The sequence below is a fragment of the Dryobates pubescens genome, chromosome Z (genome assembly GCF_014839835.1).
Source record: "Dryobates pubescens isolate bDryPub1 chromosome Z, bDryPub1.pri, whole genome shotgun sequence".
Taxonomy (NCBI): domain Eukaryota; kingdom Metazoa; phylum Chordata; class Aves; order Piciformes; family Picidae; genus Dryobates; species Dryobates pubescens.
In genome coordinates this window covers 14151775-14175324 of record NC_071657.1, presented here as the reverse complement: position 1 = coordinate 14175324, position 23550 = coordinate 14151775, and the positions used below count along the sequence as shown (strand labels likewise).

At 39.4% G+C, this 23550-nt stretch overlaps 1 protein-coding gene across 1 annotated transcript in view; it reads right to left on the bottom strand.

Annotated features, from left to right (window-relative positions):
* The window catches only part of DMXL1 (Dmx like 1), a 90532-nt gene that overhangs the window by 54187 nt on the left and 12795 nt on the right, over positions 1-23550 (bottom strand). The window contains exons 3-9 of the mRNA XM_054178766.1: positions 17549-17626; positions 15232-15310; positions 14105-14237; positions 11773-11839; positions 9006-9181; positions 7404-7593; positions 2077-2245 (exon numbers count right to left, since the gene is read on the bottom strand). Of these exons, the coding sequence (XP_054034741.1) occupies positions 2077-2245; positions 7404-7593; positions 9006-9181; positions 11773-11839; positions 14105-14237; positions 15232-15310; positions 17549-17626 (892 nt within the window). The remainder of the gene's footprint in view (positions 1-2076; positions 2246-7403; positions 7594-9005; positions 9182-11772; positions 11840-14104; positions 14238-15231; positions 15311-17548; positions 17627-23550) is intronic.

Below are 23550 nucleotides of genomic sequence, written 5' to 3'. Positions count from 1 at the left end.
TCTCAAAAATATCATAATAGATTTGACAAAAACAGAACTTAGAAGGAAGAATTATGTTGACCTCCCTTTGGAAGAAAAGATTACAGTAAACATGAATAGGAAAGTGAACTAGAAAGACTACAAATCTATGTACTGTGATTACACATCAAAAGATCACTAAACAAACCACTTTCTTCCCCATCCTCCTACCTCAAAACTGCCAAGTTCTAACTGACGCTTAAGTCTGGACAAAATCCTTACTGAATTTTATTTGCTTCATAAATCACAATCACTCTTCCCAGAAAAGCCCTAGGGAATTGGATTCAATACCTTTTTCTAGATTTGCCTAGAGATAATTTTGCCCTAACAATCACTGCTTACTCCTTTCCCTGCACACCACTTAGACTGAATATCAGCTTCAGTAACACACTTAATATATGAGAAGGTCTCAATAATTTTGTTGCTGAAAGAAGATTAGCTTAAAATATAACAATAGAACACAAATACGATAAAAATATGCTATTATTCCTTATATATATGACAGTATTATTCTTTATAAAGCAAAGTGAAATAAAACTGGCCCTTGCTTTTATCAGGTACTCAATGTTGTAATAAGGACAAATTTTCAAGTGAGAGATCATAAACTGATTTCGTTTAAATTAAATGAAAGAAAATACAATTAAGTTGAGAGACTAAATTTAATTTCAAAAGGGCAAACTAAAAGGACTATTTAAGAGAATCCGGTTAGACTGAGGTACTTTAGGACTTGACTGTGAAGGAGAACAGCTATTTCTTCAAATTAAGATTTAAGATGTGAGTTACTTCAAACAGAGGTTCTACAGCAAAGAGAAACCCGTTATCTTTCAATCTACTGAGTTAAAGACCAAGTGATCCTAGCCACTAATAACACCACGCATTGCTAAGAGCAATGCAAGATTAAAAAGGTCAAAGACAAGTATTAAGCATCTAAGAAACTTTTCTACTACTCTTTTCCAAAATTATTTTTAATCCTATTCCAAGACTTGGCTTTTTGGCACATTTACATTGCAAAGACTGCTAAAGGCAAAATTAAAGTTTACTTGGTTATGTACAGCCCAGAAGTTTCCTTCTGCTAGGCTCAGTGTGTTTCTAATCGTATCTGTGAAAAGAAACGTAGACCAATACTAAAAAAGGTGCAGACTAACTCTTATCTTAGAGGAGAAGGTATTTACAGTGTACTTAATCCAGCAATTTTAATGGAAACCGATAGGTTTTTTATAATCATACCAAAGACTGTACAGCTTCAAATACGTACTTATCATTAGGGCCTCCAGGTCAAAACTGACCTTTCAAACAAGAGTCAGTAGGAAAAAACAAACAGTTTAAAAATACTATCTATAAGACTGCGTTTAACTAGTTTATGAAAAGGATTACATAATGGTTGTTCATTAAGTCTGGATACAGGAAATCACTTCAGAGCAACAAAATCTTAAGGCATCACCATTTAATATTGCATTTCTATTCACTTTTTCTGTAAGCAAACATATATTTAATTTTCAGCAAATGCCAGTAATTATGAAAAGTTTCAGCAAATTAGGGGATATTCCTTAATGCCCATCAACATATCGCTGGAGGGCAAGAGAATGTTAAAGGTTATGGCACGTGAAATGAAGGTTTGTTTTGCTGGGTTCGGAGATAAAAACATACAGAGATGCATGGTTACTTCAGACACTAAGTGTCAGGTACTCGTTTTTAAGAAGCCTAGACATTTTTATCAGTGTGTTCCTACTATGATACACCATTCCCAGCAGATGTATAATTCCAGTTACAAACACTTATCCTTCTGCATTTCAGACCACTGTGAATCTCAGTTAAAAGACAACTAAATATGAAAGACAGGATTACTGTAGAGGGAATTTATGCACATAATTTCATTACTGCAGAAAAAGGCTCTTTCATGCATTAAAAAAATAACAAATTAAACCCCCAAGATGTTAGCAATTCTGCATGATCATGTCAATTCCGTACAAATACATTCAAGCCAATTAAACTCACACAGACAACACAAACCTTACAGAAATTCTAGCTCAGCCTGTAGCAAGGATCTGCCACACTCACCTGTGGCTGGATTGATGCTGGCAGCAATATGGAAGTGACAAAGTGCATTTGCATGAGGAGGGATATTCCTGTGGACTTCATGTGGATCTTGCTGATGTGGAGCATATCCAGTATGCGCAACAACAGCACCTGACCTCCTCCTTCCTCGTCGGAAGTGCCTCAGATTTAACTGCATGAAGAATAAGGTGTCATTTAAATTCTTTTCAAAAAGAGAAAGCAGATTTCATCTGTAAGTGATTTCTAGATACTAGTAAATTTTTTTTTTCAGTTTAAAAGGCACTTGAAATCATCAGTGGAGTTTCTTGCCAAAATTACACTGTTCAGCTCAGCTTGTGTCTACAACAGAGATACCAGTGCCCTTTGAGTCATTTATGAAGACACAGAAGTACCTTGACATAGCAACTGCTTCACAGTTCAGTGTACAGAAAATGTTCATACAGTTTTTATACTGAAATAGAAAATACTGCTGTTTCCAAATGTATATACCAAGCTTCATCAAGAACCTGAAGACAAAGCAGCACATCTAAATGATCCACTTTCAGAGACTCAAAAACTGGATCATTACTTTGGATCCAATTAGAACAGTACTTCCAAGCCCATCATAGGGGTTCAGCGTTAAGGTCTTCCTCCTTTAATGCAGATACATGCTTACAAGGGAAAAATAATATTCCATTTTTAAAATTGACTGTGCCAGTATTTAAAAAGTTTCACTGTGATACTGTGATACTCCACATACTGTAAAGTTCAAGTCCATTGTGCTGTAGATAGCCAGACAGGCATCAAAAGGTACAAGTATAGTATTTATATTAAAGATGGTATTTACACTTTGTCATTCCTTGTCACTTGCTATCCTTTGCACCTTACCACAACAGGTTCATGTCAAATAGTTTTTTCCTCAATTTTAACATAATTGGTATTTCTGATTGCTGATGTTGACTTTATTTTCAACAGGAACACAGATCTGTCTCCAAATTCTTTCACCCTCCACTTTTGAATATTTTTTCTTTGCTGTTTTGTGTCTTTCAGCCTGTCTTATGTTTCATCTATGCTGTGGCCGTTTGACTCTTTCTGATGAATCTGCAGTTGTGGGACAACACAAGATTCAGGACATTAAATTGCCGGTTGCTTCTCAGACTCTGCATCACAGACAATACAGAACCAACCGTGACTCTTTGTTGCCCATTCAGAATCTGATTCGTCAGCTGGAGAGTCAGAAAGTCATCAGCAAAACTCATTCACCTTTCAACAGCCCGGTGTGGCCTGTGCGAAAGCCGAATGGAGACTGGCGTCTGACAGTGGACTACCGAGCCCTGAATGAAGTAACTCCGCCTATGAGTGCAGCAGTACCAGACATGATGGAACTCCAGTATGAGCTGGAATCCAAAGAGGCCAAATGGTATGCTACCATAGACATTGCTAATGCATTCTTCTCTATTCCCATAGCAGAGGAATGCAGGCCTCAGTTTGCTTTCACCTGGAGAGGAATCCAGTACACTTTCAACAGACTGCCGATGGGCTGGATCCACAGCTCCAGCATCTGTCATGCAGTAATCCACGATGCTCTGGAGGAAGGTGGTGCTCCAGAACACATCCAGTTCATCGATGATATCATCGTCTGGGGTAAAACTGCTGAGGAAGTCTTTGAGAAAGGCAACAAAATCATGGACATTCTTCTGAATGCAGGTTTTGCCATCAAGAGAGACAAGGTGAAAGGTCCTACCACAGAGATCCAGTTTCTGGGAGTGCAGTGGCAGGATGGACGCCGACACATTCCAGTGGATGTGGTAAATAGAGTCTCTACCATGGCAAATCCCACGAACAAGCAAGAAACTCTACGTTTCTTGGGGATAGTGGGATTTTGGAGACTACACATCCCTGGATACAGTCAGATTGTGAAACCTCTGTATGATGTGACTCGAAAGAGGAACAGTTTCCACTGGGGACCTGAACAACAAGCAGCCTTTGACCAGATAAAGCAAGAAGTGGTACAAGCAGTGGGTCTGGGACCTGTCCGAGATGGTCCAGACATTAAGAACATTTTGTACACGGCTGCAGGTGACAATGGTCCAACCTGGTGCTTGTGGCAAAAAGCTCCAGGTGAGACACGTGGACGACCTCTTGGTTTCTGGAGTCGAGGTTACAGAGGTTCAGAGGCTAATTACACTCCAACAGAGAAAGAGATTCTAGCTGCCTATGAAGGAGTGAAAGCAGCTTCTGAAGTGATTGGAACTGAATCACAACTTCTCTTAGCTCCCAGATTGCCAGTTTTGAATTGGATGTTCAAAGGCAAGGGTTCCACACCACATCATGCTACAGATTCCACCTGGTCTAAGTGGATGGCTCTGATAACACAGAGAGCTCGAATGGGAAATCTTGAAAGACCTGGTCTGGTGGAGGTGATCTCAAGTTGGCCTGAAGGTACCAACTGTGCTAAACCTCCGGAGGAGAGAGTAACTCGTGCTGAGGAAGCTCCTCCTTACAATGACCTTTCAGATGATGAGAAGAAATATGCTTTGTTCACAGACGGTTCCTGTTGTCTCGTCGGGAACAAGCGAAGGTGGAAGTCTGCAGTGTGGAGTCCAACACGCCGAGTTGCAGAGGCGAAGGATGGAGAAGGAGAATCCAGTCAGTTTGCAGAGGTAAAAGCTGTCCAGCTAGCTCTCAACGTAGCTGAACGGGAGAGATGGCCAAAGCTCTATCTCTACACCAACTCATGGATGGTAGCCAATGCTCTATGGGGTTGGCTAAAGAACTGGAGAAAGAATGGCTGGCAGAGGAAAGGAAAACCCATCTGGGCAGCCGACCTGTGGCAAGACATTGCTGATCGAATCAAGAGAATTCCAGTGAAAGTGAGACACATTGATGCTCACATTCCTAAGAGCAAAGCTACTGAGGAACAGCAGCACAACCATCAGGCAGATTTAGCTGCAAGAGTTTCTCAAGTAGACAAGGACTCTGAACTTGATCTCGACTGGAAACACCGAGGTGAGATATTCTTAGCTCGGTGGGCTCACGATTCATCAGGACATCAAGGCAGAGATGCAACATACCAATGGGCTCGTGACAGATCCATAGACATTTCTATGGATGCTATCACACAAGTCATCCATGACTGTGACATTTGTGCTGCTATTAAGCAGGCAAAACGAATTAAGCCCTTGTGGTATGGTGACAGATGGTCCAAGTACAGATATGGTGAAGCTTGGCAGATTGACTACATCACTCTACCACGTTCTCGTTCTGGTAAGCAGTACGTGCTTACTATGGTAGAGGTGAACACTGGATGGCTGGAAACTTATGCAGTTCCACATGCAACTGCACGCAACACCATTCTCGGTCTGGAGAGACAGATCCTGTGGAGACACGGAACTCCAGAGAGGATTGAGTCAGACAACGGAACTCATTTCAAGAACAACCTTGTAAGGAGCTGGGCAAAAGAGCACGGTATTGAGTGGATTTTCCATATTCCTTACTATGCACCAGCTGCAGGGAAGATTGAACGCTACAACGGTTTGTTGAAGACCACTCTCAAAGCCATGGGAGGTGGATCTTTGAAAAACTGGGAGAAACATTTAGCACAAGCAACCTGGCTGGTGAATAGTAGAGGTTCAGTGAACCGAGCTGGACCGGCACATTCAGATCTGCTACGGAGAGTAGAAGGTGATAGAGTTCCTGTTGTTAGAGAAAAGAATCTATTAGGTAAAACTGTTTGGGTATTTTCACCCTCAGGAGAGGCTAAACCTGTCCGAGGGGTGGTTTCAGCAGAAGGTCCGGGTCACACTTATTGGGTAATGCAGGAGAATGGTGAAATTCAGTGTATTCCACAAAGAAATTTAACTTTAGCTGAAAGAGCTTAATTTCAGACTGTTGTACAGCTACAACGCGCCCAAAGGAAGAATCCCTGAGGAATCTACCGTGCACGAACCCTGAGAGCCCTGAGTCAACTGAGAGTCCCTGTGTGGCTGTTTGCTTTTTCTTCACTTCGTCTACGGAGAGACAAGCCGGTTTCCATTTTCTTATTTCCTGACTTTTTGGACTTCTGAATCATCTACATCTGAGTATAGCCGGAACGGACTATGAACTTTACTCACAAACTGTAAATATTGTTTCCGATTGGATGGACAGTGCGAACGACCAATGAAATTGTTTAGAAGGGGTGGATTGTGGCCGTTTGACGCTGTGCCTTTAAGGAAGGGGCACACTGGCTAAATGTTTGTAAAATATTTTGGTTTTCTAAACGAATTTCATTGGTAGGATTGTGGGAAGAGAGATTGGACCCAGGGGAGTTGGGAACTTTCTCTCAGTCTTCCCTCCTTCGCTGTCCCTTTCGGCTGGATCTGCTTCTGGGATTCTGGCCAACTAAGATAAGATACTAACTCCCTGTGCAAGGCCTTTATTCTTTTCCTGCCCTGTTAACTGTCCTCGTCTCTTCTTCTACCTCTTTTGGGGGAGAAGGGAGGTAGGGGGCTGAAGGGGGCACAGGGGGAAGCCCCCTCTGTGGGGGGTCTGATTTCTGGTTGAGTTCATTTGCTGTATATTCCTGTATATACTGTAAAATACCTGTGTTTGTTGTGTTGCATCTAATCTGTTTCCTTGTAAAATATAATCTCATTTTCTCCGACTGGGTTTAGCCGTGGTCTCTTTCTCAGTGGGGGAGGCAAAGCAGAGCCTTTCCTTTCAAACCACCACATATGCCTTGTGCCATGAAAGAGTTGTGAGCATACTCCATTAAAATAGCAAAATGCCCACATCTGGTACACAGTTTTGGAGGAGACCACTAATGCTTCACCTTCCCCCTGCTTCCCAGTGGTTGGGAAACACTATCTGGTGAGTATCATTTCTCTTATAGACACAGTTTAGGAGCACTCTCCTTTACTTGAGGACTAGAGTGGAAAGGCTATCTTTCTTTACTCCATATTATCACTGTTTTTTCCAGTTGTAGAAGCCAGAACACCCCACAACTTCAAAGATAACGAGTAAGCCCCTACTGTTTATTTTAAGGAAACATCATTAGTGGGTTTTGAACATAACGTTCCTAGGCCTTTGAACTATATACTGTAAAGCATCTCCCTCCAGTCACCAGAGCAAAAGAGGCAGTAGCAACAAAAGAAGTGCGTCTTTAAATATGAAAACTCAGTAGGATGGGTATCAGCTTAGCATTCCCATGAAAGATTTAAAGCAAATTCACTCTTTTAGAACATTTGGTGCACATCTATGGTATAATGAATTTCACCTTAGGATACATGGTCTAATTACTAGTTAGAATCCTGTCTAAAATTACATGTGCGTGCATGCATGCAGTTTCACTGTTCAATTTCACTTCTTACCTCTAAAGCATTTTGCACTTTCTCCTTACTTGAAGTGTTTCTCTTGAAGTTACTTGTGAAGTTCACTGCTTCACTCCAATTGTTGTATCCTCCACCGTACAACAGACTGTCATTGGGTAACAAAGTCTCTGCCCAGAGACGACAAACATTATCCTTACAGCAAGTCAGGAGAACGTTGCAGACAGCCCCACTAACAAGAGAGAATTTAAGGTATGAAGGAGCTGCTTACTATCACATAGCATCAAAATAAAGCAAGTTTTCCATTATCAGTTTTCAGAATTGCACCAAGTAACTCAAAGATACTATGGAAAAATACCTCTCAACAGTACGTTCTTAGGAAAAAAATTATCTATGAAAGACATCCATACCTCTTCAAGTATCTGAATTACTTCAAACTTCATTACACACTATGCAACAACAACAAATAAGGGATGCCAATTTGCAGAATTAGTTACAGCAAAATCTATATTTTATTTTTTAAAGTCTTTCACATAGAAAGCTAATCATATTCTGGGTACCTGTCCCCAGTACCCCAGATCTTACTGCTACAGAGTAATTTCAAAATTACATCTCTAAAACAGCAAAAGCAAGGTAACATCAGGAAACACAGTCAATGGAAAACTAAAATCTTTTCTTAATGACAGTTTTTTTCCAAATGCAATTTCTGTTACATAAATACCCAATTAACCTAAGATAGGCACTAAAATACACAGGTGTCAAGTTCATCTAAGTTCACAACTTGATTTAGCTAAAACTACATGGACATCTGACTGGAATGTGCAGCAGCAAACTCCCTTAGGAATCACAGAGTAGGTGAATTTCCAAAATTGACTTAAGAACTACACTATGTCAATGGCTTTATGAAGAGTATTGTATCTGAAGGCTGGCATAAAAAAAATAAATAAAATCATAAACTTGGCTCACACACACAAAGGTACACAGCGTTCAAATATCTTATCTGGAATAATCAAAGAGACTGGTGCAGGACACAAAACTAACAGCACTTCACTCTGAGATTGCAATTACTGGTGGAAAGCAGAAACAGATCACTTAGGAATCATCAGAATACAAGCAAAGAAAAAAAGAATAATAAAATCCAAAATATCAATTCCAAATGATCATTTTAATTCCATTTCCAGATACTCTTTCTGACAAAGGTCTAAGTTTGTACTAGGTAGAAAATAAAAGAAATATTTGAGTGAGAAAAATTACATAGGACAGGACTTTAGAATCGCTCTGACTCCATCAGGACAGAGAAGAACAAGCTCAGACCAAATGCCTGAATGGTCACTTAAGGCAGCTCAATAAAAAAAAATCATGCAAAGCAAGGTAATTTTGCAACAGCAGATCTTATCTTTAGTCTGATCTCTAAGCCAGTCTGTGGAAATTCCTTTCCCTCTTTCCAGGTCCTTCCCAGATAAAAGCATACTTACCATCCTCTCAAGAACTTCATTGTGAAGGAATTACACAATCACATAGAAGGTATGCAAACTTAACTGAAGTAAACTGTGTAACTTGTGTGACAACTGTATAGCTGGGAAGACTCTTCAGTTTGGGGGGGGGTTGGGCAATTTACAAACGTCAGTTAATAGAACTACTGACCGTGGCATGAATTTACTGGTCTTCCTCCATGAAAATGCATTTACTGATCGAGGATGAGCCAAATAAACAAATGAAAAATCAGCTTCCTTTGGTTGTTTTTCTGGACTGGCACCAGGGGGAGTTATGGTTGACCGCCAGCTGTCTGTATTGTACCATACTTTCACAAGACAATCATCCTGGGGAAAATAAAAAAGTAAAGAATATGATGCACATCAAGTACTTCTGGATATGTCTCCTGGGGTTTTGTTTCTATGTAAAATACTTTTCTGGTGATAAAAAGTTATTTTGGCAAACAGAAAAATCACTAAATATCCCATCTTAAAGGAAACACAGTAGCAGTGCTTCCTTTTAATCTCTCATGCTATTGCAAACATGGATTTAATTGTGCTCCTTCTGTTTAGCTGACAGTTTTTAACCACAGAAATGCATGTGTACTGGCTTGAGCTGGTATTCAAATGTTAATATTTTTGACACAAATTCCCCAAACCCTATGAACACAAACATAAGTATTAGGAATACAAAGACGTGTCATAAACAGCATTTCAAAAAATCAAGCCCAGTACAGTTCAGCCTGCTTTTCTTAGATAAGCACATACATGAACTGAAAAAAAAAACACATGTTGCTAATGGCCTTATGCCTTTAAGAGGCAGACAAAATAATCTGGATCTGGATTTGTAAATTATTGAGCAACTATTAAACATGAATGGTACTGAAATATTGTATTAACTCTGGTATACTTAACAAGACCCTACTGGAGGTTGTTTTGCTGACCAGTGTCTTCTCTCATAAAAAATTAACAGAAACAAAGGTGCATTTTCAAGACCCTGTAAGCAATTAACTTAGTGATTCATGGTTAAAAATGCCTTTTTTTTTTCTCTCCTACCTAGCAATTTTGCCTACTGATTCCTGCTAAACTAGTAATTCTGGTATGCAGTTTGCAATGTAAAATAACACAATAGATCATAAGATTCCAGTTAAACGCTCCACAAGGACATTAATCTGAAAATGGCTTCTATAGGGGTGATTTCTTTTTCCAAAATTCAATCATATATTATCATTAACATCCACTAAAATGTTACTTTTTAAAAAAATATTAACTTTGACCCAAAAAGAAAGTGAAATACATATAGTATATATACTACAGATACAATGACAAATCTTTTTTTTTCCCCTTTATAAATGAAACCTGTACTCAAATTTTTGTAAAGTGACAGTTATCCTAAATGTCTGTGGTAGTTTTAGGCTATGCCTTTAAAATTTAGCTTCAGATTTCAAGCAGAAAAGTAGAAAAATATAAATAAATCACTATTGGGTGTAAAAAGGACAACAAAAGATTGTTCTAATCAAATTCATTGGATAAATGTCTGGGGTAAAAGAAGCTGTACCATAACAATTCTTGACTTTTCATTCCTTTTCTCTTCTCCTATGATCTTGGCTGCTCTGCTTTGCCCAGAAGTTAACGTGCTGCTTCTGGCTGACACTGAGATAAGCATAACCCACTACTTTTCTCTTCACTCCTCAGTACTTCTCTTTACTCTCTCAGTACAGGGGGGTCTGGGAGGTTTGGGGGCAGGGGTGACAGTGGAGTAGCTTCCCTGGTCTTTTTTTTGACCAGGGGGTTTCATGTTGTTTGCTAGTTGTAAATATCTGTATAATATTGTAAATGCTGTATATTTTGTACATATTCATTGCATTCCATTGTAGAGTGTAGTTTTTGCTTGTAAATACAGCTTCATTTGTTTCTAACTGAGTTAGTCTGGCTAAAAGTTAATGCTGGGGGAAACTTCAACCCACCACAACATGACTGGAATAACTCTCCTTTTAGCCAGTAGATGGCTAAAGATGTCACAGAGCATACAGCAAGCAATATGATACCTCAAACAAGTGAAGCAAGGAGTGTGGGAACTTCTTGTTTTGTCTTTAAACAGATTGTAGTTTATCATAACAAAAGTTTAGTATTTCACTTCACATGTCAACTAATCTGCTGGAACATAGTTTACCTAGAAAAAGAAATCTGAATTATTCTGCAGATTTGTTACATCTCTGTATTTTCCTTACAGAGAGCAAATGCATTAGAAGCTAGGCTTCCAATAAAGCATAGTGATCTGAAATGCGAACTTTAGAGGGAAAAACAAACACCTATAACTGGGCAAAATGTGTGTTACTCAGTGATAATTTGCTTTAATTTTTTTTGCTTGTTTTGCATGGGTTTTATTGATTTTGCAGATAAACTGCTCAAAGCAGAGCAGACAGAACTAACCTCTAAGCTGGCCACAAACACTGACATTCACTACATGCAAATATGCTGTGGAGGGGAACATAAATTTTCTTCTATGCATGGAAATAGGTATACAGACACATTTACACAAAAATATGTGTTTCTGATTAGTGGGGTTAGAATAACAATGAGATACTGAGTATTTCCTCACTAGGACATCTGGCACTGAGCTCATCCATAGATGTCTCCCATTCCCTGAAACTCTTCTCTTGCTGAGGTCTCATAATTTTGTACTGATTTAAAAATGTATTTTAACAAAGTTGTGAATAGCTGATGGGTTCCACTCTCCCAGACTACTTTTCTCCAAAATTCTTATTTACTAAAATGTAGAGATGCATAGAGGCATTACTGGAAGCAATGCACTAAAAGTAAGCACAATAAAAACAGTAGGAAAAAATTTAAAATATTTAAAAAAAAAAAAAGGTGTACTTTTGTTTGCTTTAACAGCTTATCTGAATTAGCACAAAACAATGGGACAAAATGCTTACCTTTCCAGCAGTAGCAAAAAACTCCCCATCTGGTGAAAACTTCATTAAACACACTTGAGAAGCAGTTCTATGAAATACAGACAATGGAAAACAGAAAGTACGTTTTAAGAACTTTTTCAGAACATTAGATTTTTTTTCCCCCCCTTGAACTTATGAATATTTGTTTCATTCTTATATGCAAGTGTCAATTTTATTGTATGAAATAAATGTGTGAGCAAAGTCTGGAGGACTTAAGCTGTAAACTTTTGTGCCTCTCCTGGGTGTAGTCATACAGCAAAACCAGGAAACTGAGGGTTCAATTCAGAGGTGGCTGGCAGCGCTACAATATCAAGTATTCCAAACTATGAGAGAAACAGCTGCTGTTTTGATTGAACATATGATTAAATGCACACAGGCTCTACTTCCACCTCACACTGACACAGATTTCAAATTGATATCTGCTCTTCCAACTTATCTAAAAGACATCACCATGTCTCTTAATTCCTACAGCTGTAACTCAAGAAAACAAAAAGATCTAAAAAGGAAAACGTAGTTAAGAAGTATCTGAAAGTAATTTTTACATTACTTACTCTGGTAAAAGATGGCACACTAAAATAATTTAAACATAAGTATGTGGTTCATTTTTGCTGCACTTTCACTGGAAACAGAAATAAATGAGCTGCTTTTACAGGTTTTGAAGCACTGAGCTACTGCCTAAGCAACAGGTTTATTAATAGCAACAAGAACATACAATAATTTAATTGTGCAGCACAAGTAGGATGTACATTTCTATCCTTACTAGACATGTAGAACACATTGTAAGGCCTAACTTTCAGAAGCACTGAGTTAGCCATCTGGTCAACAAAAGCATGATATATTTGCTGTTTGCAGTAACAATAGCAAGTCCATTTAAAAAGTTGTGCATCAAAGAAAGTCGATTTCCATACAGGTTGAGGCAACATTTTCCAGGTAGGGTCAATATTAGGTCATTTGCAAATACCTCATTCTTACATTAAAAATCATTTTAACAAAGGGTACTACTGCAAAATCATTATCTTGCAAACTTCTTAAAAAAACCCCAACTATTCTACATCTAACTGAAATACAAATGCCAGCATGAAGGTGAACTGACAAAGCAAGTTCTATTGAGTCTTTTCAGGACCTAACTAGTTCCAGGGACATAACACCCAGCTTCTCTCCTCCACAAAACAGTTTAAAACAGGGAAACAGTTAGAGAGCTATGAAAACTTTTAAGGATTATGACATAAATGCAAAACACATGACTGAAGGGACAGAGGAAAAACACTACCTGTATGACCTTGACTACTGTTACCCCAACCTCAGATTCTAAAGCCATAGCCATTGCATTCTACCTACAGCCTGACTCATGCTCTTACTAAGCTGAGACATGAGGGCTCAAAGGTGTCTCAAATTGAGTAAGGCTTCAACTTGTTTTTTATCTGTAACGTTCATTATACACAAACATAAGTTTTTAAGTTGTCATTTGCATCATCTTGGATTTTAAACACATCCTTGATGAAAGTTAGAAAATACACACAAAAAGAAACAAATGAAGGATAAGAAAAAGTACATTCAGGGAACTACTGAATGATAAGTGTATCACAAAGAATAATTTCAAGTAGGTCCAGCCAGCCACTTTGGGAGATTTAACTTTAAGAAGGCTGCCATATGGTATGATAGTCCTGGGTGAGCAAAGCCCTTAATGTATTAGAAAAGTCTTCCTGTGGCAGGAAGGAATGTGATTTAAATTCTTATAAATGCAAGTACTAAACTAGAACTCCCCTGAACATATCAATACACAGACATAAATATCAAAATCATGAATACAGAAAGAGCATTCAGAGATGCAACAAGATGGAATGCATCCATCTTTGCATGTCTGTTCCAAATGTTGAGAACAAACACAGAAAAAGGAAAAGGTGAGTGAAAGGGGGATATGCAAGAAGAAAGGAAAGGTGCAGTACACTGAACATAGAACTAAGTATATTTTAATCAGTCCTGCAAGCATGGTAATTTTCAAATTACCTTCCATCTTAGTTCTTGTACAAGAAGAAGTCTACTGGGACAGTCTCAATAGCAGTCTTCCCTCAGGATATTACTAATGTTCAATGTAACTGAATAACTAGTTAGGAACACAAATTTCCCCCAAATAATTACATCTAATCTTGTAGGAAGTGTCACATATTCAAGACAAATATGATTCATGTTTACACATATAATTTATCTAATAACAGTATGCATCAAGATATCACTGAACTACATAAAGTATTTCATCTGGAAGGCAAGAATCCACAAGGAAAAAGAATTACTTGTCTTTAAATGAGTCTCTTACTTGCACTGCCAGATACACCTCCATTCTCCAAGCTGAGTGTGAATTCTTTCAGTATTGCCATGGTCAGAAGGGTTTTCCAAAGGAACATTGGACCAAAGCTGAAGAGAACTGGATCCAGTCAAAAGGCGTGTGCCTAAACCAAATATTTACAACAGTGTAACTAAAAAACAAATAGCAAAACACAGAGATCTATTAAGAGGAAAAGCCACAGGTTTGCAAGCCGAAACTGCAGAACAAAATGTGCCAGATATTATCTTAATTGCTTTTTGACAGCAGAGTTACTACAATGGCAGTGTGCTTTTCACACGTTCCCCTTTTAAACAGACAGAGATTAGGTCAGTCCTACAAGATATTCTCACATATTATAAAATACATGTCTTTTGATTTGAGTGTCTACAGTTCAAATAGCAAAAATTACTTTAATTTCTAAGTAGTTATTCTCTGAAAGAAACACATAGAGACATCCTTCTTTCACAAAGACCTACCATTCAATGTTTTCAAATGTTAGACACTGCTGAGACTGGGATAATCAAGTAAGATTACACTAATGCACCTAACATTTTGATTTTCCTACAAGTGAGGGGTTTGGAACACAAGCCCTAAGAGGAGAGGTTGAGGGAGCTGGGGTTGCTTAGCCTGGAGAAGAAAAGACTCAGGGGGGACCTTATTGCTCTCTACAACTACCTTAAGGGAGGTTGTAGACAGGCGGATGTTGGTCTCTTCTCCCAGGCAGCCAGCACCAGAACAAGAGGACACAGTCTCAGGCTGCACCAGGGGAGGTTTAGGCTGGATGTTAGGAAGAAGTTCTACACAGAGAGAGTGATTGCCCATTGGAATGGGCTGCCCAGGGAGGTGGTGGAGTCACCGTCATTGGAGGTGTTCAGGAGGAGACTTGATGGGGTGCTTGGTGCCATGGCTTAGTTGATTAGGTGGGTTGGATTAGTTGATAGGTTGGACGCAATGATCTTGAAGGTCTCATCCAACCTGGTCTATTCTATTCTATTCTATTCTCCATCATGTTAGGAGAAAATAAAAATCTCTTCCTTGTTCCCAAAGAAAGGTAACATTAAATCAAAAGTTATTTTGTAGAATCAAATAGAAAGCTGTTTCTCTTACTCTGTTCTTACCTGTGGGATCCCATGTTAGATTATGTGCTATGGTCTCCAGTAAGATTTGAGCATTCTTCTGCCACTGATAATGTAACGTCTGAAATGTTAAGTATTCACAAACGTTAGCATGAAAATACTTCCTTACCTTCCCCTTTTATCATAGACATTATATGTTTTCACCACACTCTCCAACTTTTACATGTTTAAAATTACTGCTTATCTAATAAAAATAGATTTATTCTAAATTTTAAACAAAACACCTTTCCAATATTTTTATCATACAAATAGAAGTTTCCAACTGCTTATTTAAAAAACATAGCTTGAAAAAAAATCTCAGTATGTAAAATCATCATAAGAAACTGACATTTTTGAAGGGTAGTCATAAAAATGAAAACACACTCAATGACCCTGGTGTCTAATACCAGTAGTATTGATGAATCGAAGGAATTCAGTAAGGTCAAGACAACACATACGAGATTTTCCCTTTTTGTTAACATATACAACAAGAGTCAACTATCTTCAGATTTTGCATCATTACTTCATGCACCGGAAAAAGCTGAGGATGAAATTCACAGAAACATTTATCTTCCTTCATAACATGTTGCAAAGTTTTGAAACTCTGAATTACAAACTCAAATCAAGCTGTACCAGGGGAAGCTTAGGGTCGAGGTGAGGAGGAAGTTCTTCACTGAGAGAGTCATTAGCCATTGGAATGGGCTGCCCAGGGAGGTGGTGCAGTCACCATGCCTGGAGGCATTCAAGAGGGGACTGGACGTGGTACTTGGTGCTATGGTTTAGTCATGAGGTCTGTGTTGACAGGTTGGACTTGATGACCTTTGAGGTCTCTTCCAACCTTGGTGATTCTGTGATCATTACTGAGATGATATGAAGAGCCAATAGGCTTTTTTCTTAATTCACAAAGGCACACATTTAAAAAGTAATCATCCCCCACTCCAAAAAAAAAAATAAAACCAGAAGACATGAAAGTTAAAATATAACAATTATATCTTTCAGAAGTTCATTACAAATGTTTGTCTGGCTGGTGTTTTGTTGCTGTTTTGGTTTAGTTTTGTTGGTTTGGGTTTTTAGGATTTGGTTGGTTGGTTTTGTTTCTTTAGTTTGGGTTTGGTTTTTTTCCTTTCTATCCCAACCAAAAGTAAAGAGACATTCTTAAAACAACCTAAGTATGATGGAAATTATTGAATAGAGGTTAATTGTGCAAAAGTAACATTATTTCTTCAATTATAAATATTTGAGAGCAAATCATGGCTGGACAGTGCTTCCTCTACTGCTTACAGTTACTACACTAACTTTGAAATTTCAGGATGGATTCAACAGCTCCAACGGCCAACAAAAGAGAAGAGTACTTCTGAAAGGTTCATATGAACATAAGAAGTCACATTTTACCACTACTTCATTCCACTGCTTTCCAGTGATGACAATTTTTAAACTTTTTCAATACCAGCTATTTAATTAATATATATAGAAACACCAAGTACCATATAACTGAGCTGCTTAGTATAAAATAGGAAATACAATACATGGCCATATAAAACAATGTATTAACATAAACGAAGACCAAAGCCCTGAAGAGAGACAGAATCAACTTGAGCAACTGCTGTCAAAGCTTTCATATTGTCAAATGGACTTTAATTAGACTCCAATGCTTCTAAGGTAATCCTCTCCATGTAAGAAATATAGTTACATCACAACTTGCTCTAAATCACTTTATTAGTTAGAAATTAAGATTCTGGCTGCCAATTCACTAAATCACTGTCATCAAAACTAAGCCATGCTATCAAGAGAATAAGTATCATGCTTATCTCCCACTGTTATAACACTGAAGTATAAGCATTCAGCCAGATATTTTGAAAAAGCCATAGACTTCCTGAAACTATTGCAGATTTGACCAAAAATCATTTAGTTCCATATACCATATTTAATATTCCATATTTAGTTAAAATAAGAATTGTAAAACATGTCTGGACATACAGGATAAACAGGATAGTTCAAAGAATTCCTATTGTAACAACCATGCTTTCTGGAGAATGGGCTTGTGCCCATCATTTTGCATTCTGGAATATTTCAGTTACAAATTGTAGGGGAAGACAGATCGGCAGTATGAAGCATTACAGTAAAACTTGTATTTATTTTTTTAATAACATGTCTCTGCCCTTCTCCTACCATTTTTGCTTCCCAAGGATTATTTTATGTCTCAATTTTATACTAATGTTAAAAGAAGATATCAAAGAAATCTTCATCTTTAAAGCAAACCAGAAATATGGGTCAGGCATTATAACTGAGTCAATAAATCAAGGAATGATAAATTACTTACATTATGATGACTGCTGTTCTCCTTCAAGAGGCTAACTGGCTCAAAGACAGAAACCACCTTTCCATAAGAAGCTGCAATCTAAAAACAATTTATATATACATAAACACACACAGAAGAAACAAGCTACAGAAGAAATAAGAATAAAATGCAGATTGTTGATTCTGTTTATCCTTGCAGATAAATCTGAAGCTCACTTCCATACTCCCTTCCAATAACAGAAAAACAACATCTAACAAGAATAATGAACACTGATAATAATGAAATTACTGCTCTTTTCTTACACATTAGCACTGATGAAACACAGAGTACAGGTGGCCGTGAGCATTGTAATGTTATTTTTTCTTTTAAATCAAATCTATTGTCAATGTTCTTTCCACATTAAATTAGGTAGACACTCAAAGGAGTCTGCAGACTACACATTCTCAGAAATAGAGCTATCATCATTTCAGGGTATTTTGGGGACTTCCCTAGCATGAGAACATGCCACATTATAAAATGTTCATTCAGAAGACTCAAGCTACACAAGCTAAACAACCAATGAGAAACACTGCAAACCAGAGAACTACTAAATGCTGACACAAAATAGTTCAAAGAAGTTGCAGTGTGGTCAGCTTTCACTGGTATTCCATAGTCACATTCCATCAGTGGGATCAGCCACCCCAAATTTGCATTAATACAAAATTAAGAGTGTTTCATCTCAAGAGATCTGTATAAAAGCAAGAGTAAAAGACTTGCTAAGAAGGGCCAAAACAAACAAAGTGTAGGTTAAAGACCTCAGGCATAGAGTCTGAGAAAGCCACTGCAAGGCAATGTTGCCTAAAACTGCTCAGAAATACAGACTTTAAAAAAATGAAGGAGGTTGCATAGGTCATGCATAAAGGACATTCAGCCTTCTGATTTGATGCTGGATGATAAAGTGAGCACATCCATGGTGCTGATAGACCGCACCAGTCAGTTTCCTGTTTCTGTGAAATTCTGTTTCAGAAAGCTTCTGTTTTCTTTTAACAAGGTTAAACTCAGAGCCACTTTATAAAATACATTCTTATTCCAGTATCAGCCATAAGAGATCTAAGGGGAAAAAAATCCAAACAAAACACACTATTGTCATATCTAAACTGGTTACTATTTACAGGTCTGTTAATTACAGATGTACATGACGTACAGGTGTACAAACACACGGGTCTGTACAGATTCTACAATCCATGCCTTCAGGAGAAATCTTCTGCATTAGAAAGAACAGTTAAGTAAATTTCTTTCACAGTAACAACCAAAACATCAGCCTGACCCAAAAATGCCAAAAATAATTTTGTCAGTTACAAAATGCCCAAAGAACATTTTCCCTAACATCTCAGACTAGTATTTGCCCTCTCTAATTCTCTTTAGCTACCTCATTCGCTTTATTATCGTAATTCTGTTCTACAATCCAACAAGAAGTTTATACTATATTGTATTTTTAGGTTAGATTTTTAATTTTTTTCCAAGTGTGGACAGTTCTTCCTTTTTTTTTTTCTACTTAGTTTTGGGGTTTTTTGAAGATAAACTAACACTAGCACAAGCCAATCACATCCAGAGCCATTGTTACCCCTTGCAAATTTCCACAGGTTTCCTTAATGATACACTTAGACTAGTCCTCACTGAGTACCATGCCACCAAAATGAATAATGCAAATTCCCATGTTGAAGAATTTTCCAAACTACCACAACAATCACCCAAACATCAGCTAATCATGTCTTGCTATGAGATGCACAGAGAAGTGCTGCTGGCATTGGAAAAGAGGTGACAGTAATTCCTAATAATAGACAGAAGTAGTGAAGACACTCGGCAAGTTTGCACGTGACACTAAGCTGAGTGGTGCAGTTGATTTGAAAGAGGGAAGGAATGCCATCCAGAGGGACTTCAACAAGCTTAATGAGTGGGGCCATGGGAACCTGGGTCAGGGTAATCTCTGGTATCAATACAAGGGATTGAGAGCAGCCCTACAGAAAAGTCCTTGCATGTAACTAGTAAATTAAAAACTGAACATGAGATGACAATATGTGCTTGCAGTCTGGAAGGCCAACCATGTCCTGAACTGTGCAAAAAGCACAATAGCCAGTATGGCAAAGGAGGCGATAGTCCCACACTTGCAAGACTCTACCTGGAGTGCTACATTCAGCAAAGCATGCCCAGCACCAAAGAGACACAAGCACATTAGAGCAGGTGCAGGTCTGGAACACCTCTCCTATAAAGGCAGGTTGTGAGAGTTGGGGTTGTTCAGCCTGGAAAAGAGAAGGCTCCTAGGAAACTTTATTGCAACTTTTCAATATCTAAAGACTTCTAGGAAAGAGGGGGCAAGATTTATTTTTTTTTTTTACCAGGACCTGTAGTGACTAGACAAAGGCTAATGGTTTTAAATTGAAAGAGGGTAGATTTAGACCCTGATAATATAAGGATAAATTTTATTTACAAGATGGTGAGACACTGGAACAAGAAAGCACTGAAAGGCTGTAGATACCCCATCCCTGGAAAGATCCAAAGTCAGGCTGAATCCTGATCTAATTAAAGATGTCCCTGTGTCAGGGGGTTGAACTATATCTCAAATCCAAACCATTCTTGCATCACCATATAAGAATAAAGCATTAGTCTCTGGGGCACCAACTCTGTCCAGCCTCACTACATTGTCCAAAGTAGGAATATAGATGCAAGAATGACGTCCACTTGGACATCAAGCCCCTGACCACAACTCTTTGAGCACTGATTGGGACAGTGCCCCTCTGTCAAATCCATGTCTCTTCAATCTAGAGACAACAATGCATGTGGAACAGTAACAAAAGGCCTGGTCCAAGACCAGGTGGATGATGTCAGTTGCTCTTCTTTAACCACCAACACTGTACCACCACCATAGGTGGGCACCAAATCTAACAGGCACTATTTGCCCTTACTGAACCATGGTGGCTGTCACCAATTACCTTCTTATTAACCATGTGCCTTAGTATAGTTTCTAGAAGGATCTGCAGCATGATCTTGCAGGGCACTGAGATGAGACTGGTCTCCCTGTTTTTTCCCTTTTTTATAGATGGGGGCTATGCTTCCTCTTTTCCAGTCACTGCTACTTTCCACTTCAACAGGTTGCCATGTCTTCTCAAATATGATGGATAAGGCTTCAAAACTTCATTTGACAGTTAGAATACATAGAATACACCAGGTTGGAAGAGACTTTCAAGATTGTGTCCAGCCCATCAACCAATCCAACACCACCTAAACAACTAACCCATGGCACCAAGCACCCCATCAAGTCTTCTCCTGAAAACCTCCAATGATGGCGACTCCACCACCTCCCCAGGCAGCCCATTCCAATGGGCAATCACTCTTTCTGTATAGAACTTTTTCCTAACATCTAGCCTGAACCTCCCCTGGCACAGCCTCCCTCAAGAGCCCTGGATGCATCTCATCAGGTCCCACAGACTCATGCACATTCAGGTTCCTCAGATGGTCTCAAATCTGATCTCCTACAGCGGGCGATTCTTCGTTCTCACAGTCCCTGTCTTTGCCTTCTGCAGCTGGAGTGGTGTAGCTGGTAACCAGGTTTCCCACTTCCTTCTGGAGAGAGTCCATATATTCTCTGTTCTTCCTTTCTTCACCAATATACCTATAGAAGCTTTTCTTGTTACCTTTGAAGTCCCTGGCCAGACCTTTCCTGCTCTGAACCCTGGCTGCTCAGATAATTTCTTTGTATTCCCCCCAGTCCACTTGTCTTTGCTTTAACCTTCTGTAGGCTGCCTGTGTGTCTGAATTTGTCAATGTGCTCCTTGTTCATCCACAAAGGCCCCCTGAAATTGGGATGCACTGCTCCTGAGCTTGGAGGAGATAATTGCTGAATATTAACCAGCTTTCTTGGCTCCTTTTTCCTTCCAGGGCTTTATGCCATTGTACTACACCAACTAGACCCCTGAGGAGGCCTAAATCTGCTATTTTGAAGTCCAGGATAGTGATTTTGCTGTGCACACTCCTCACTGCACCAGGGATCTGTAACTCCACCCTTTCATGGCCTCTGTAGCCAAGGCTGCCCTTGAGCTTCCCACTTCTAACCAGCCCCTTCTTGTTGGTGAGAACAAGGTCCATTGTAGTAACTCTCCCTGTTGATTCTTCTATCACTTGAAGAAAGAAGTTATCATTAACACATCCCAGAAACCACCTGAATTGCTTATGCCCTGCTATGCTGTCCAACAGATACCAGGATGGCTGAAGTCCTCCATGGCTCATGAAACTGATCCTGTTTGTTCATAGAGGGCCTTGCTCACTTGGTCTTCCTGGTGAGGTGGCCTGTAGCAGATTCCCAGAATGATATGATCTGTCCATGCCCTCCCATTAATCCTGACTCACAAGCTTTCAGTCTAATTCTCATCCATGCCCAGGTGGAGCTCCACATACTCCAGCTGGTCACTGACATAGGAACAACACTCCATCCTAGTCTCCTGTCTGTCCTTCCCAAAGAGCCTGCATCCTTTCATTCCAACACTCCAGTCACAGGATGCACCCCACCATATCGCTGTGATGCCAAGATCATAGCCCTGCAGGTGTGTCCATGTCTCAAATTCCTCTTTTTTATTCCCCACACTATGGGAGTGTGCTTAGAGGATTACACTAACTTAATGTCTGCAGGGAGAGTGAATTCCTTTGTGCTCTTAAGGTGCTCTGCTGACCTGTGATCACTCTTCCAGGCTCTTGGCATCTCCTGCTGGCCCTGGCATCAAACTAGTAGGAGTGGGATGCATTGAAGCTCCCTTTCCCTAGCAACTTTAGCTTAAAGGCCTCTTCACCAGCTTGGCAAGACTATGACTGAAAGCGCTCTTCCCCTTCTCTGACAGATGGATGCTGTCAGTTCTCAGCAGACCAGGTTTCTCAAAAGGAGAAAGTTAAGTATAAGTAGTTGAACCCCTGGCTGTGGTACCAGTCCCGTAATCATTTATTGATTCACTAGATTCAACCGTCCCTTTCTGGCAGCATCTAGTTCTCATTCTATAAAGCATCAAATTCTCATATCAAAGTTTTTTGTATAATCCAAATAGTTTCTTGATGCATGTTTCTCTCTACCAGGTCTTCATATCACATAGAAGCCCTCACCATTTTTCTCGTTCATCAAAAGGTCTGTAACTCATACCAAGTTACTCTGTCACTCACTACCAAACAGCAGAAAATAAAACCAATCATAGTTCCTTTGAAAAGAACCCATAAACTGCCTGTTAAAAAATACAAGGAAAAAAAACAACAAACCAAAAACAACAACAACAAAACCCCACTGTTTTATAGCTTCCAATAAACTAGAATGAGATTTAGGCATCCAGAAGGTAGTGGTCAATGGCTCGATGCCTAGACAGGTGACAAGCAGTGTGCCTCAGGGGAACATACCGGGACCAGTGCTGTTTAATATCTTTATCAATGATACAGGCAGTGGGATTGAGTGCACCCTCAGCAAGTTTGTAGATGACACCAAGGTGAAAGGTGTGGTTGATATGCCAGAGGGATGTGATGTCATCCATATAGGCCTGGAGAAGATGAAGAAGCAGGCCCATGTGAACCTCATGAGGTTCAGGGTCAGGACAATCATCAGCATCAATACAGACTAAGGGATGATGTGATAGTGTGCCTGTGTAAAAAGATTGGGGGTACTGGTGGATGAAAAGCTACATGAGCCAACAGTGTACACCTGCAGCCCAGAAGGCAAATCACATCCTGGGCTGCATCAAAAAGAAGCCTGGCCAGCAGACTGAAAGAGGTGTTTCTGCCACTCTGCTCTGCTATGGTGAGACCTCATCTGGAGTACTGTGTCCAGCTCTGGGGTCCTCAAAAGGACATGGACCTGATGGACAGATCCAGAGGAGGGCCACAGCAATGATCAGAGGACTGGAGCACTTCTGTGAAATAAGGCTGAGAAAGTTTGGGTTGTTAAGCCAGGAGAAGAAAAGGCTCTGTGGAGTCCTCATAGTGGCCTCCCAGTCCCTGAAGCAGGTCTACAAGAAAGC